Raw genomic sequence first — 12,957 nt, 5'->3', positions numbered from 1 at the left:
TCAAAATGAATGCATAATGATGAATGATTACATAAGGTGCATTGTCATTTCGGTTAATTTTAAGGAGGCTCGATGTAGTTTTTTTAGCGGAAGGGTGGTTGTTTTGAAAATGAAAATTATCTAGGTAGCAAATATTCGATTTTTGCCAAAATACAACATAATGCTCAAATATGACCAAATTTTAATTTTTTACCCGTCACTTTTTCACAAAGGTTACCATTGCAACCATTGGCGTTTTCTTTTGTTCTAAAACAAGCTTGATTTTCTCGAAATCTAGATTGACTCTTGGTATTTATTTTTTGATATGTTCATTAACCCTTGTAATAATTTTACCGCGATCGCGCCGCGAATCGCGGCGCGTTTTTGGCTGCCGCGATTCTCACATCGCGGCGCGATGGGCCGGGAATCGCGCCGCAATTTGGCTTGGATCGCACCTAAATCTTTAAATTTAAAAACAATTATCTTGGCGTTTTGCATACCGACAAAACAAACACACAAGCTCTGTATCAAAACAACATCATTTTTTTACAGAAGCTTACAGAAAAAGACGGCCAGTTTCGTTATTTCGCAAAGCCGGAGAGCGTGTTTGAGTCTTTAGTTTACAAGCAAATAAGTTTAAGTGAACAGTTCTTCTGTAAAATGTCATAAAGGGAACAACACATACATATAACGCCAACTAACCTTTTACTCGTGCTCAAGCGAAGAAAGATGCAATGATGTGATCTACCAAACGAGCGAACTATCTCTTGGTCATGCATGCATCTGCGAAGAAGCCGAACCGTCGAAGATGTGCTTTTCCCCGAAGATTTTTTTCGCATTGAATGGTCCTTACCGTCAAAATGTTTTTATTTCCACTGTTCGAGTTTTGCAGTTTTTTAAAAATCACAGTTCAGCTGTAGTTCAGTCGATGAATCCCACAAGATAGCGCTGTTGAAATTATAAACAAGCTGTCGCTCGAATTAACAAAACAAATTCTAGCAGTTTTCACAGAGACGCTTTTCCCTCAAGTTAGGTCGCTTCTAAACTCTTGTTAATTAACTGCAGAAGCAGCTAAAAAAGAACACATTTTTTCCAGTCCTGCATGATTGTGAAGAGAAAACATACCAACTTTCTCGAAATAAAATTTCTTTTCTGCTTGGGATGGCGTGGCGATTGCGTGTACTATGCACCACGTGACCTAACTCAGCCAATCGTAACGCTCAGTTCACGACACCTTGCGGCAAAAGGCAGGAAAGGACTTCGATGTGTGTGGTCTACGGGAAGGTAAATATAAAGCTCTAAAAAAAGCTCATTCTGACAGTCTCTTCGGAGCCACAATTAAATTAAATGCCATATAGAGGATTTTCAATGGGAAAAACGCAATTGCAGCGAATTCCTGATTGAATTTGCATTTGAAGAAAATGGCGGACAGAAATTTAATGTCATTGGATTGCTCAAAGGTATTAACTAAAGGTTCCTCAAAGATATAAGAAAAGAAAGAAACAAAGTGTTTGAAAAGATTAAAAAACGGACCGTTAAGAAATAAAAATTCTTATCTTTTAATTTATCTTTACTCATTATCACGTGCCGCTTTGTCGCGCCAGTTCGTCTAGACTAAAACTAAATAAAACTTTTCTCGTGGGAATCACGTCCTCACGGCTCACCGTCACGTATTAAAATGTTTTTCGACATTTTAAGGTGGCTCGTACCAGTTTTCAGGTTTTTGACTGTGCAACGTTTGGAAGAAAATGGCCAAAAAAATAATTAAAGATCGTAACAATTTTTTTGAATAATTAAATTACCCATTGTGTTGTTGATCCAAAATACCAATAATTACGTCATCAGTGGTTACCATGGCAACGATAGGCAATGATTTTTTTGGACCCTTTTTCAGCTTCCAGTGCTTATATCTTGAAAACTAACTCGATGACCCCCATTTTTTTTCTCGTGATAACTTTAAGCATATGAAAAAGAAACTGTATAATTATTTTAAAAAAATTCTACGAAGCGGATTTTTTGCAAATGCAAAAAAGAGCAATTTGTATGTAATTAAAAATTCCTTTTGTAGAATTTTTTTAGATTTTTTCTGGCGTTTCCTTTACATAAAAGGAAAATATTAGGGCAATAAAAAATAGGGGTCATCGGGTTAGTTTTCTTGCTAAAGCCTTCGCGAACTCAATAATTCCCACGCGCGTTTCCGCGCACTTTAAATTTCGATTTTAAAAGTTTGGTATTTACTCATGCTCAGTTCTGACTACCGCTGATCTTTGCGGGCACATACGCGCGCAACACGCGTGGACTTCCCCTCGCTTTGTCTGCGAAACTTTTTGGCTCAGGATTTCATGGGATTTAGCCAGTTTCAGTTATCGCCAGTTGTGCCTCTTAGGTCTTACTGTTTAGTATTTCTTTGTCTGAATAATCATGTGTTTGAAAGCGAACTCAAATAAGCTGAAACGAAAAAAGTGGAATTGAGTCACGATCTCCGACAAGATCGATCGTAGCACATGCGAATTTGCTTTTGTAACTCGAGCAGCGAGATCCGAAAACATTTTGACTGTCGAACATTAAGTTGACTTAAAATGTTCTTGTTGAAAAAACTTCAGTTGAACGCGGAATTTCTTTCTTAAAATGAAGAAAAGCAACCTCGCACTCGGCCGCCATGTTTGTTTTCCTTTTCAAATCTCGCGCGTGACTCGTGGGCATGAAGCGTGACGCGCGCGCTAGTCACCAGACTTCCCACGCAAGAAAAACCGGTACGAGCCACCTTAAATCAAACTAGTTTTATTACTACTTTGATTAGTACTTAAAGATGATTTCCAGTCCGTACTGCGCAGTCTCAGCCCCCAATGTTTGTGAGGCCAGCCTATTGGAATGCGAGGAATGTTGTTTGTGTCAAATCAAAATGGCGGACGCTTCTGGGCACGGCGCGAGGCTGTCCGCCGAAGCTGAAAACCCGCGCTTTTTGTCAGACGAAGAGAAAGCAAACCGGAGAAAATCTTCATATGCGCGAAGGGATAATTCAAGGATTAGTTTATTGGATTGTTATCCCCGCTGGCGTGAATTGAGAGTCCACTTGTGTCTCCCAAAGGACAAAGATCTCGCGGAGTTTCTTATGGACTTCTATGCACAAGAACAGAATCGCTTTAGGTAAGGTTTACCTTGAAGGTCTTTTCATTTATGATATTAGCTTATATTCTACAATATCAGAAAGCTTAATTACGTCCGTAATGAATTAATTACCTCTTGCAGCTCTAGCACCCCTTCCTCTACCCCTGTCCTCTGCTCTACCTCTACCTCTGGCTCTGCGCGCCCCCTGTGCTCTTCTCTCCATCGACTAAACTCTCTGCACTCCTCTTCCTCCACGGCCTCTTCTTCCCCCTCTGCCTCGCCTCCCTCTGTGTCATTTCCATTTCCATTTTCCGTGCTGGTACCTTCGCCTTCCGGAAAAAATTCCTATAAACACACAAAAATCGCAGATAACGAGTGTTGTAAAAGATAGACCCGCCAAACTTTTATCAACACACAGCTAAACTAAGTCGAACTTACATCATCGTCATCGTCTTCCGAGGAATTGTCCTCCAGCACACGACGAGTGTTCAAACAAATGCTCGTGCTGTTTGTGACTCCATCTCGATGGCAACTGGAAGTACAGAATTGTTAAGCACTACGGCACGGGCAGGAGTTCCTGCCTCTTTCACGCATACAAGCTCCACGACAAGTGCAAGTGGTGATTTCATCGAGACCTGGCTGAGCAGCCGCCGCTTCAATATTGCTCCTTTCTAGATCGTCGAGGTTAAAACTCCCATCCATAATGGCGGCGACTCGACCTCTAAAATTTACTTCACGTTGTAGTCACGAAACGTTACACCTCGTGATGTTTTACATGATGAGAATTTCAATTCAAAACAAAAACAGTAAACAAACCGTTGAGACTGCGCAGTACGGACTGGAATTCATCTTTAAAGTTTATTTCATCAATACCATTCTCGACCCCAGAGCTATTGTCTTTTTCACGTGACTGACGGCGACAAAAGCTCTGGGAAACTCCACGCAAGCGTAGCCAAAATCTGGCTACGATGACTCTATTGCGCACGCTCCACATTCCAGAGACAAAAAACGGCCCTTGCAACGATTACTAGCAGTAGGATTTTGTTGCAAATTTCAGCAAAAATTAATGTTACAGCTTTAGCTCGTGTAAAGCCCCAGTAAAGTTAAAATCAGCAAGGCAGTTTTTCTAAATGAATACTTTATTTTAAAATGTTCAACAAGTGAATAATTAAAAAAGTCATTCGACCGTTGCATTCATTCAGACATGTCTGCGGTTTTATGCAAATTCAGGTCGTGTCACGTAATTGTAATTAGTGCTGTTTTTGGACGATTCTCTGCTGTTAAACGTCGTTATAAAATGAACATGGTTATTTAAGTGAAGAGGAATTGCTCTGAGACTGTTGATTTCGTCTCCAAACAGAAATACATCCGAAAACAGCACATATTACGATTGCGTGCACAATCTTTGATTTACATAAAGCACAGACATTCAATTCCCCAGGGGCCAGGACAACCATGCCGACGCACGTTCAAATTTTGGCGCGTTACAGATCGACCAATCAGAAGTGTTTTCATTGTTTTAACGAACTTCAAATGAGAATAGGCTCTGTTCCAGGGTTGCCCAGAGCTCTTCTCGCCGTCAGTCATGCGCAAAAGAGAAGAGCTCTGGGGTCGAGAATGCATCAATACAAGTCATTGCCTGATTTCAAACCGAGAGAACCTGGGATCGAAAATGTATTCATCCGGACGCGCGAGAATCAAAATGGCGGCTTTGTAAGGTCTGTTTCGATCTGTTCTTTGGCTTCTTTCACTGTCTGTTTTCGGGGATCGATGGTTTGGCACTGGAATTGCGCCAGCACTTTGTGCCAAAACAGTTGGCAGACCAAGGGTGTTTGGTACTATACAATTTGCCAGTGGATCCCGAACTTAGGAGAAAATATCAAGCTGTATTAAAGAACGAAAATGTCAACTGGTCAAAGCAAGTCATCTGTTCAGCTCATTGGAGTAAAGGTGAGAGGCTATCTCTTGACGATATTCCTGATGTTATTTGTTCCAATTAGAACAGCAAGAGAAATTGAAATCGTTGATGGAGAAAACACCCAGTAAGAGTCTAAAGAAGAAGGTTGCATGCGCCCGCAGAGTTCTCGTGGAAGCAAATCACGATACAAGAGGTGAGCCCAAATCAACGCGGAAAAGAAAAGCTCCTAAGGAAAGGTTGTTTGAATGTAAGGACAAGACGCCAGTCAAAAAGAGAAAGAAAACAAGAAGTGCGCTGGAAAAGGAAAACCTTTCGCTCCAAGCCCAAATTAAAACACTGATTTCTGAAAATAAAGCTTTATCTGAAAGGGTTTTAGAAATGGATCGGCTCCAACAAGAAATGACAGCCTTACAAGACGAAATGAAGTTTGAGAAAGATTCTTTCGAACAGAAAATAAAAGAAATGAAATTCGAACTTAATAAGGGAAGATTTTAACCTATGACTGCTTGAAGAACAGGGATAAGGAATTCTTTGACATGTGTGGACTCACTGTAAATGAATTTGACTGTCTTTTTGCATGTGTCATTCCTTTCTTACATCTGATTGTGTATCCGGACTGTGTTCAAAGTTTGGAAAAATTAGATTCACATAATAAACTGCTAATGACAGCAGAACAGAACTCCTTAATTGTCACACTGACTGTGGCAAGACATGCAGTGGATCTTGTCATTATGATATGGCCAAGTTAGTAGGTGGAAGTTCCTCAACTACATGTATTTCAAGAGTGTTTGTTGCTTGGATGGTTTTCCTTCGCTGTATTCTAGACGAAGTTAATCTGAAGCCATTGCCTGGCTTTATTGAAGCTTCCCTCCCTAGAGTTTTTGTTGATGCAGGGTATGCTGACTGTGGAATTCTTGGGGACAACACAGAGACCTGGATTGCTCAATCAGAGAATTTTGAGTTGAATAACCTCACCTTCAGCCATTACAAAAATCACACAACTGGTAAAGTATCTGTGGATTTTTTCTCATGGTGCTTTATGTAAATGCTCTGATGCTTTTCCTGGGTCAATCTCAGATGAACAACTCACTGAACAAATTGGAGTTATTAAGACTACTGCCCTAAGGGAAAGGTGGTTATGACTGATAAGGGCTTTGCAATTAGTGATTTGTGTCATGAAATGGGAGTACATCACAACAGGCCACCATTGAAGAACAACTGTCAGTATGATGAAAATGACATAAATCTAAATTTTGATATTGCATGCAACCCTTCGCATTTATAATGAAAATGCAATTGGCAGAATTCGTGACTGGTCAATCTTGAACAAATGCTGGCCTTCAGGGAGAGTTGACCTTCTTGAAATTTGTTGGATTGCACTGGCACACATTGTTAACTTGACTAAGAAACCTGTTGGTCCCAAGGAAACACAAGACAGCAAAGTGCAGTAAAATAACCTTTTTAATACAACTCGATATCCTGCTAACAGGCATTGTTTACAAGATATGCTATCTTCGTAAACAGAAAACACTTTACAGTTTTTAATATTTGATTACTTAAATAACATTTTGTCCAAGTATTATATCTGTAGCATAAATTATGCAAATGAACTGCAGATGGTCAGAGAAGAAAATATGCTCATGTTTGTAACCCAACAATAATCTCTGTTTGCTTGCTTATGTCATTCATAGCTGTTTTTAAGACAAAATTGAGATTATTAATCTGAAGAGTTGATGTTGATTTTCATTACTTTTTTGACTTCTTCTTTTACCCATGATCTCAATGGTTTTGTGCTTTGAAAGGTTGGCACCCTGCCAACATTCAGTTCACCCAGCTTTTTAAGGAGTTTGTTCTCTTCATGAGGTCATTCACAGATAATACTTCCAGTGATCATGTGATCAATGATGGTTTTTGTAACAGTGAGAAGCAAGTTGTTTTTCTGTATTAAAAATAGATTGAAGCTTTTTGTTTCAGGATGCATGATAGGATTGCAAAAAACAATAGTTGCTCCAGTGATTGCCATCTGGTAATTTGTCTGGAGAAGATGGTTAGCTGTTACAGCGATAAGTGGTCCATCACTCCCTGCCACCCTTGTTTTAACTTCCAATAAAAAACCCAGGCCAACACCATCTGGGCTTCCCCCATACTTAATATCACTTGGGTGGGTAAAAAAACCACATGAAGTGACTGGCAGTTTTGTTGCTGTTACAAAAGCTTCAACAGCTTCACCCTCAAACTGTCTACCTCTGGTAAAACTAGCAAATTTCTTTGGCTTATTACTTTATTAGGATCAATTTTGTTTTTGACACATAATAAATAATGCAAGTGCTCTTTCTCTCCAGCAAGTCCAATCAGATTACCTATTATACTGCAGGTTACTTTTCCAATACGGAGATCAAACCATTCTTGGGTATTTTGTTTGACTTCATGGTAATTAAAGCCAAATGCATAAACTGGTTTCAAGGGAGGAACTGATATGGACAGAACTTTGGTATTTTTGTCCCCCTTACTTACAAGATTACCCTTAGCAGCCTCAACAATACCTTCTTCCTTCGATCCAGACACACTTTGCCCAAGTTTAAGTAAGCACTTCTGAAGGCATTCTACGCTCCACTTCGATGGATCCTCGGAAATAACCTTCGCTTTAACTTCTTCAAGGGAGATTTCAGGCTGCTTTCCTTTTTTGCCGACTTTTTTGCCATGATATCGAGAAAAGGCAAGTCATAAGGTCACAAACGAAAAGCCAAAAGGCCACTTCCGTCCGGATAAAACTAATTTAGTGCCAGTCTCTCTCGGTTTGAAATTTGGCAATGATTTGCGTTACGACCACAGCATGATTTGTGAGAGTTTCAAAGCATATTGACTTTCTCCCGGTGATCGAGAAGTGAGTTCTCGCTGGGAACACTTCCCAAGATTAATTCCAGCCCCCAAATCGCGGTGCGGTGGTAATCAATCGCGGCGCGTTCACGCTCACTTACAATCGCGTCGTGCATGATCGCGTCGTGATTGAAACAAATCGCGGCGACATTCGCGGCGTGATAGCAACTATCGTGGCGCGTTCACGTTCATTTACAATCACGTCACGCATGTTCGCGTCGCGATGGCAACAAATCGCGGCGCGATCGCGGTAAAATTTTTACAAGGGCAAGTATAGTAGATTTACTACCTGTACACAAAATTTTAGGAAAATCTGTACAAGTGTTTAAGAGTAATTAATCAAGAATGAAGTTTTTGGTATTTTCTTATAATTTATTACAATCGGCAGTCGATATATTTTAACAAATTAAAGCAAAAAGTCTTTCGCTTTTTGTTAATGGTCTTTGATGTTGTAAGTATTTATATTTCAGTAAGTCTGTGCTCAAATAATACGAAACAATTTTAAAGCGCCTATTTTATATTAAAACAGTGTTTTTCTGAAAATTTCATTCTTGATTTACTTGAAAATGCTCTTACAGATTTTTCTAAAATTTCGTCAACAGTAATATAAGTCAATCTTAACTACTAAACTTTAACATATAAAAAAATTAACACCAAGAGTCAATCTAGATTTTGAGAAAATCAAGCTTGTTTGAGAACAAAAGAAAACGTCAATCGTTGCTATGGTAACCGTTATGACTAAGTGACGGGTAAAAAATTAAAATTTGGTCATATTTGATCATTATGGTGTATTTTGGCAAAAATCAAACATTGCATTTGGCTTCCTAGGTAATTTTAATTTTCAAACCAACCACCCTTCGGCTAAGAAAACTACATCGAGCCTCCTTGACCTTAAGTGTTATATTGTTTTAGCATCCAATAAAGTGTTTCCATTTTGAAAATTATTTACATGATGTTGTTGATCATTGTCATCGAATGCGTGGCTATTTTTTACGAGGAAGGAAAGGGAGGGGAGGAATATCGAAAGAAAAACAAGTTTTGATGCAGCGTACGTGCCAAAAGACGACTAATTATTAAGGAACAAATTTTTTGTTCATTTCAAGTGCTAACACTTCTCACCATAACTAGCTCCATTTTTTTTTTCGTGTAACATAGCAAACCAATCGTGATTTGCTTCATATCATTGTTGCTCTACAAAAATTACCTAAATACGAAAACATCAGCACATATAAGAGAGAGAACTGAACGCACATAGTGGATGCAACTTTAAGCGTGCCCGATTAAAAGTGCGGTATCGATCGGTATTTTGTAAATTTTGCACACAGTATTTCGGTATTTGCATTTTTTTTTCTTACGGTATTGCGGTATTGGGTACCCCCCAATGTCCCCCTCCTCCCAGGGCCCTCATTATTGGTCACTGTACAACCCTCATATTTGATTATTTCTTCAAGGTTTGTTTATGTTAACTTTAACCCTATAGCTAATCAATTTAATTTTATGCACTTCTGCTTATTTCAGGATCATTTGAATGAGTGTCTATTTGTTGCTGTAAACTGCGCCAATAATTGCGGGGAACAAATACAGAGACAAGATCTTCAACAGCACATGGAAGCAAAGTGTTTTTTCAGGAAAATACCTTGTGAATATTGTCAGAATGGAGTGCTATGGAGTGAAACTGAGGTAGGCTTTTAATTTGTTTGGAACCAATCAGCACACATAAGGTGCATTGATTGTATGTAATGTGTGCCAAAAAATATCCACCTGTGGGGTAATTTTGGTTAATGAGCCTACTTCTCCTCATCACCTATCCTTCTATGGGATAAATTATCTCAAAAAATGTGCATTTCAGGGGAAAAAGTGCCAGTTTTGGCAAATCTTCGTTGAAGCACTCGAAGATTTTCCATTAATCATTTCATCCAATCAAAAGCTAGCGCGAGCGCTCACCCGTACTCTGAAAACAATCGTGGGTACAAAATATGTCATGTTGCTTAGCAACTTCTGGGACTAAAACGGCCGGCTCAGTCACTTCTTGGGGAAGCGATGTCTCCAGGCCATCAACTGGCACTTTTTCCCCCTGCAATTGATTTTGTTTTTGATCATGGATTTTGCCCATATTTTAATTTCTTTGTTCTGGTATAATTTATGAATTCAAGGAAACTTATTAAAACCAGAGTAAGATTGTACCATGCAACGGTAAAGTTGAACCACTGAGTATATATAACATTATATTATTAACTGCGCTGTGCAGTTCTTGCTCTGCACGGGGTTTATTACTAACTACGCTGCGCAGTTCTTGCTCTGCACGTCCGGTTTTTTTTTTTTTTTTTCTCAGTGACCAGACTGATGCCCCCGCTCGGCCAGGCTGGGGTCACGCAAGGTTTAAAAGACTTATACACTTATACATATGGGAAATTTTCAAATGTTTTGGTCTTAATAAGCATGTTTTATACCTGCCAACTCTCACGCCTTGGGTGTGAGTCTCACGCCTGTGAGTTGAAAACTTCGATCTCACGCCAGCTCGCGCTTACGAACCAATTTCTCACGCCTAGTTGAACAATGTGAGTTATTACAACCATAAATGGCACATTTTCGAAAAGTATATGAACTCAGACCAAAGTGAGAAACGAAAACTCCATGCCAATTGATCAGTTAATGTCGACGATACATCCCCTGAAATCTCAGAGTTTTGACAAGAAAAGCATTGAGAATATAGCCGTGTTTAGCAAAACACGTCCTGGGACTAAGTTCGGGATATGTTCGGAACGTCTTCGGAATACTTCGGAAATGGTCGTGTCGTCTCCGGAAATCCTAGCACTCTCAGGATAAAAATCTCACGCCTTTGACCCAGAAAAAGTTGGCAGGTATAATGTTTAGCGTGAGATGCCCAATTTTGAAGCGTTTTATTCAAAGGAAATTCTAAATTTTCATGCGTTGAAAGAAAAATTAATATATTCCAGCAGGCCAGAATCTGTGAATAAATACCATTACGTTGCTGTAAAAGAATGTGCTGACATGACAAGTTTCACTTTCGATCGGCTTAAGACCTCAAGTCACGTAATTTTTCAAAGCTATTATCAGCTGTACCTTTCAAATCTTTGCGAAGCCATTAATCTTTACTTACAAAATTCAGTGTGAAGTATTTTGAAGCGTTTGAATCGAAGAGATTAATATATACTAAAATTTCACGCTTTAAAAAATACGCTTCAGCGGGCAAGAATTAACATTTATTTACATTACGTTTGTGTCCTGGAATGTGCTGGCGTTAGCAAATTTTGACTTTCACAAGGCACTGATCGGCAAAAATCTGAGACACTGTTTTTTAGACCAATATATGTTGATCAAATTCCACATAAAAGTTTTGGCTCTCATGCAGTAAATGTGTTCACAAATAAACCTAAAGTTGCGCAACACCATAATTGCAAACAAAATGCTGACGTTGCTTATTATGGTCTATATGATCAAAACAAAATCCAAAATTACAATCTTTATTCAATAAGCTTTCAGAAAATATATACTTTATTGGGGTTACCATTGATGGTTTGCACACAATTTCACTTGGAAATTATGCTGAAAACGCCAATTTTCCTTCCGTGATACCTTAAGTGTGAAATGTTCGACTTTTTAGCGTTATTTATTTTTGGAGCTGTGTCATCAAGAGGATTTCTAAAATCTGATGGAAAACCACTGAGACAAACATGTCCTGACTTGCAAGGGTTAGGTCATTGGTAAATTAATTCCCCGGGGAATTCCCATTCAGCAAAACACAGGTCCAGTGTTCTTCTCAAATTTGATTTAATTATTTGCTCCAATATTCCATTTTCGGAGCTGGTTATTCAATCTTTAAACGGTAATTCAAGACAACACTGGTTGCTGATTTAAAAGATTTTTTTGTTTTACGGATCAGGATCGTGGGAATTAAATTTGGCCAGCATTAGCATATAAAAAAATATTTAATTTCGGACGGAACTAGTCAACCATGAAATGTCACGCAAGGTGTTTTCCTACCATCTTGTTTGCCAGTCGCAACATTGTTCGACGCAGGTAAAGGGGATATGGGGGGGGGTGCATTTTTTGTTCCCCCCACATGGCTCCCCTAAAGTGCTCATGAGACCAGCGCAGTTGTAAGCTCTAAGAGCTCTTGTTATTATTATTAACTGCGCTGCGCAGTTCTTGCTCTGAGCGCTCTGCACAGGGTTTATTATTAACTGCGCTGCGCAGTTCTTGCTCTGCACGCGGTTTATTATTATTATTTTTTTTTCGTTTTGTCGGTGACCAGACCCAGACCTCCACTCGGTCGAGCTTGAAATCACGCGATGTTTAGAAGCTACAAATCAGTAACAAATGGAAAATTTTTCTCTTTTTTGTCTTTATAAAGTATGCTTAGTGTGAACTATTCGATTTTGAAGCGTTTGGTTCATGGAAAATACTAAATTTCCACGCTTTCAAAGAGAAATATAATTTAGCGGGCCAGAATCTATGAATAAATACCATTACGATGGTGGAAAAGAATGTGCTGACATGACAAGTTTCAGTTTCGATCGTCTAGACCTCGAGTCACGTAATGTTTTTAAGGTATTATCAGCTACTTTTAAAATCTTTGCAAATCCAAATTTATTGCAAAGTATTTCTCTTTTAAGAGTAATCTATTTTTTTTGCCTGTGTCATTGAAAGGATTTTAGAGATATGAAGAAAAATTCCCTTCACAAACATGCCCTGACTTATACCGCTTACGTAATTCGGTATGGTAGGGAAATACCCTCTGTGCTAAAAACAGCCTCAGAGTCCGCGCGTGGGAATTCGGTCAGAATTTGCATATAAGAGAATTAATTAATCGCGGCTGGAACAAGTCAACCATGAAATGTCACACAAAGTTTGTCAGTCGCTGCATTTTTACAACCGCCTATTGTAATACGAAAACCGAAAGAGGGGCAAAATTTTGAACTGTGAAAGATGTTCAAAAATAATACGAACAGTATAGAAACTGCAAAACATTGTCATTGGGCCAGTTTTCAGTTTTATGCAAATGGAGAATACTGTCGAAATTCTCACGGATACTTACGTTCCTGGCGTGAAGC

At 39.1% G+C, this 12,957-nt stretch overlaps 3 protein-coding genes and 1 pseudogene across 6 annotated transcripts in view; 2 read left to right on the top strand and 2 right to left on the bottom strand.

Annotated features, from left to right (window-relative positions):
- Positions 1 to 5,878, bottom strand: part of LOC144631881 (calcium-regulated heat-stable protein 1-like) — a 209,199-nt gene extending 203,321 nt beyond the window's left edge. Inside the window, exon 1 of the mRNA XM_078490468.1 lies at positions 5,867 to 5,878. The gene's annotated coding sequence lies outside the window, so the exon portion shown is untranslated. The remainder of the gene's footprint in view (positions 1 to 5,866) is intronic.
- Positions 1 to 12,957, top strand: part of LOC144631789 (TNF receptor-associated factor 6-like) — a 61,618-nt gene that overhangs the window by 7,580 nt on the left and 41,081 nt on the right. Inside the window, exon 4 of the mRNA XM_078490349.1 lies at positions 9,401 to 9,562. Within this exon, the coding sequence (XP_078346475.1) occupies positions 9,401 to 9,562 (162 nt within the window). The remainder of the gene's footprint in view (positions 1 to 9,400; positions 9,563 to 12,957) is intronic.
- The window catches only part of LOC144631724 (uncharacterized), a 68,828-nt gene that overhangs the window by 47,805 nt on the left and 8,066 nt on the right, over positions 1 to 12,957 (bottom strand). The window lies entirely within an intron of this gene.
- LOC144632058 (uncharacterized) lies at positions 5,742 to 6,772 on the top strand (annotated as a pseudogene).

This window comes from Oculina patagonica, chromosome 12 (assembly GCF_052425735.1).
Source record: "Oculina patagonica isolate OP01 chromosome 12, crgOcupat, whole genome shotgun sequence".
Classification (NCBI taxonomy): domain Eukaryota; kingdom Metazoa; phylum Cnidaria; class Anthozoa; order Scleractinia; family Oculinidae; genus Oculina; species Oculina patagonica.
This window is presented reverse-complemented; position numbering and strand designations above follow the sequence as displayed.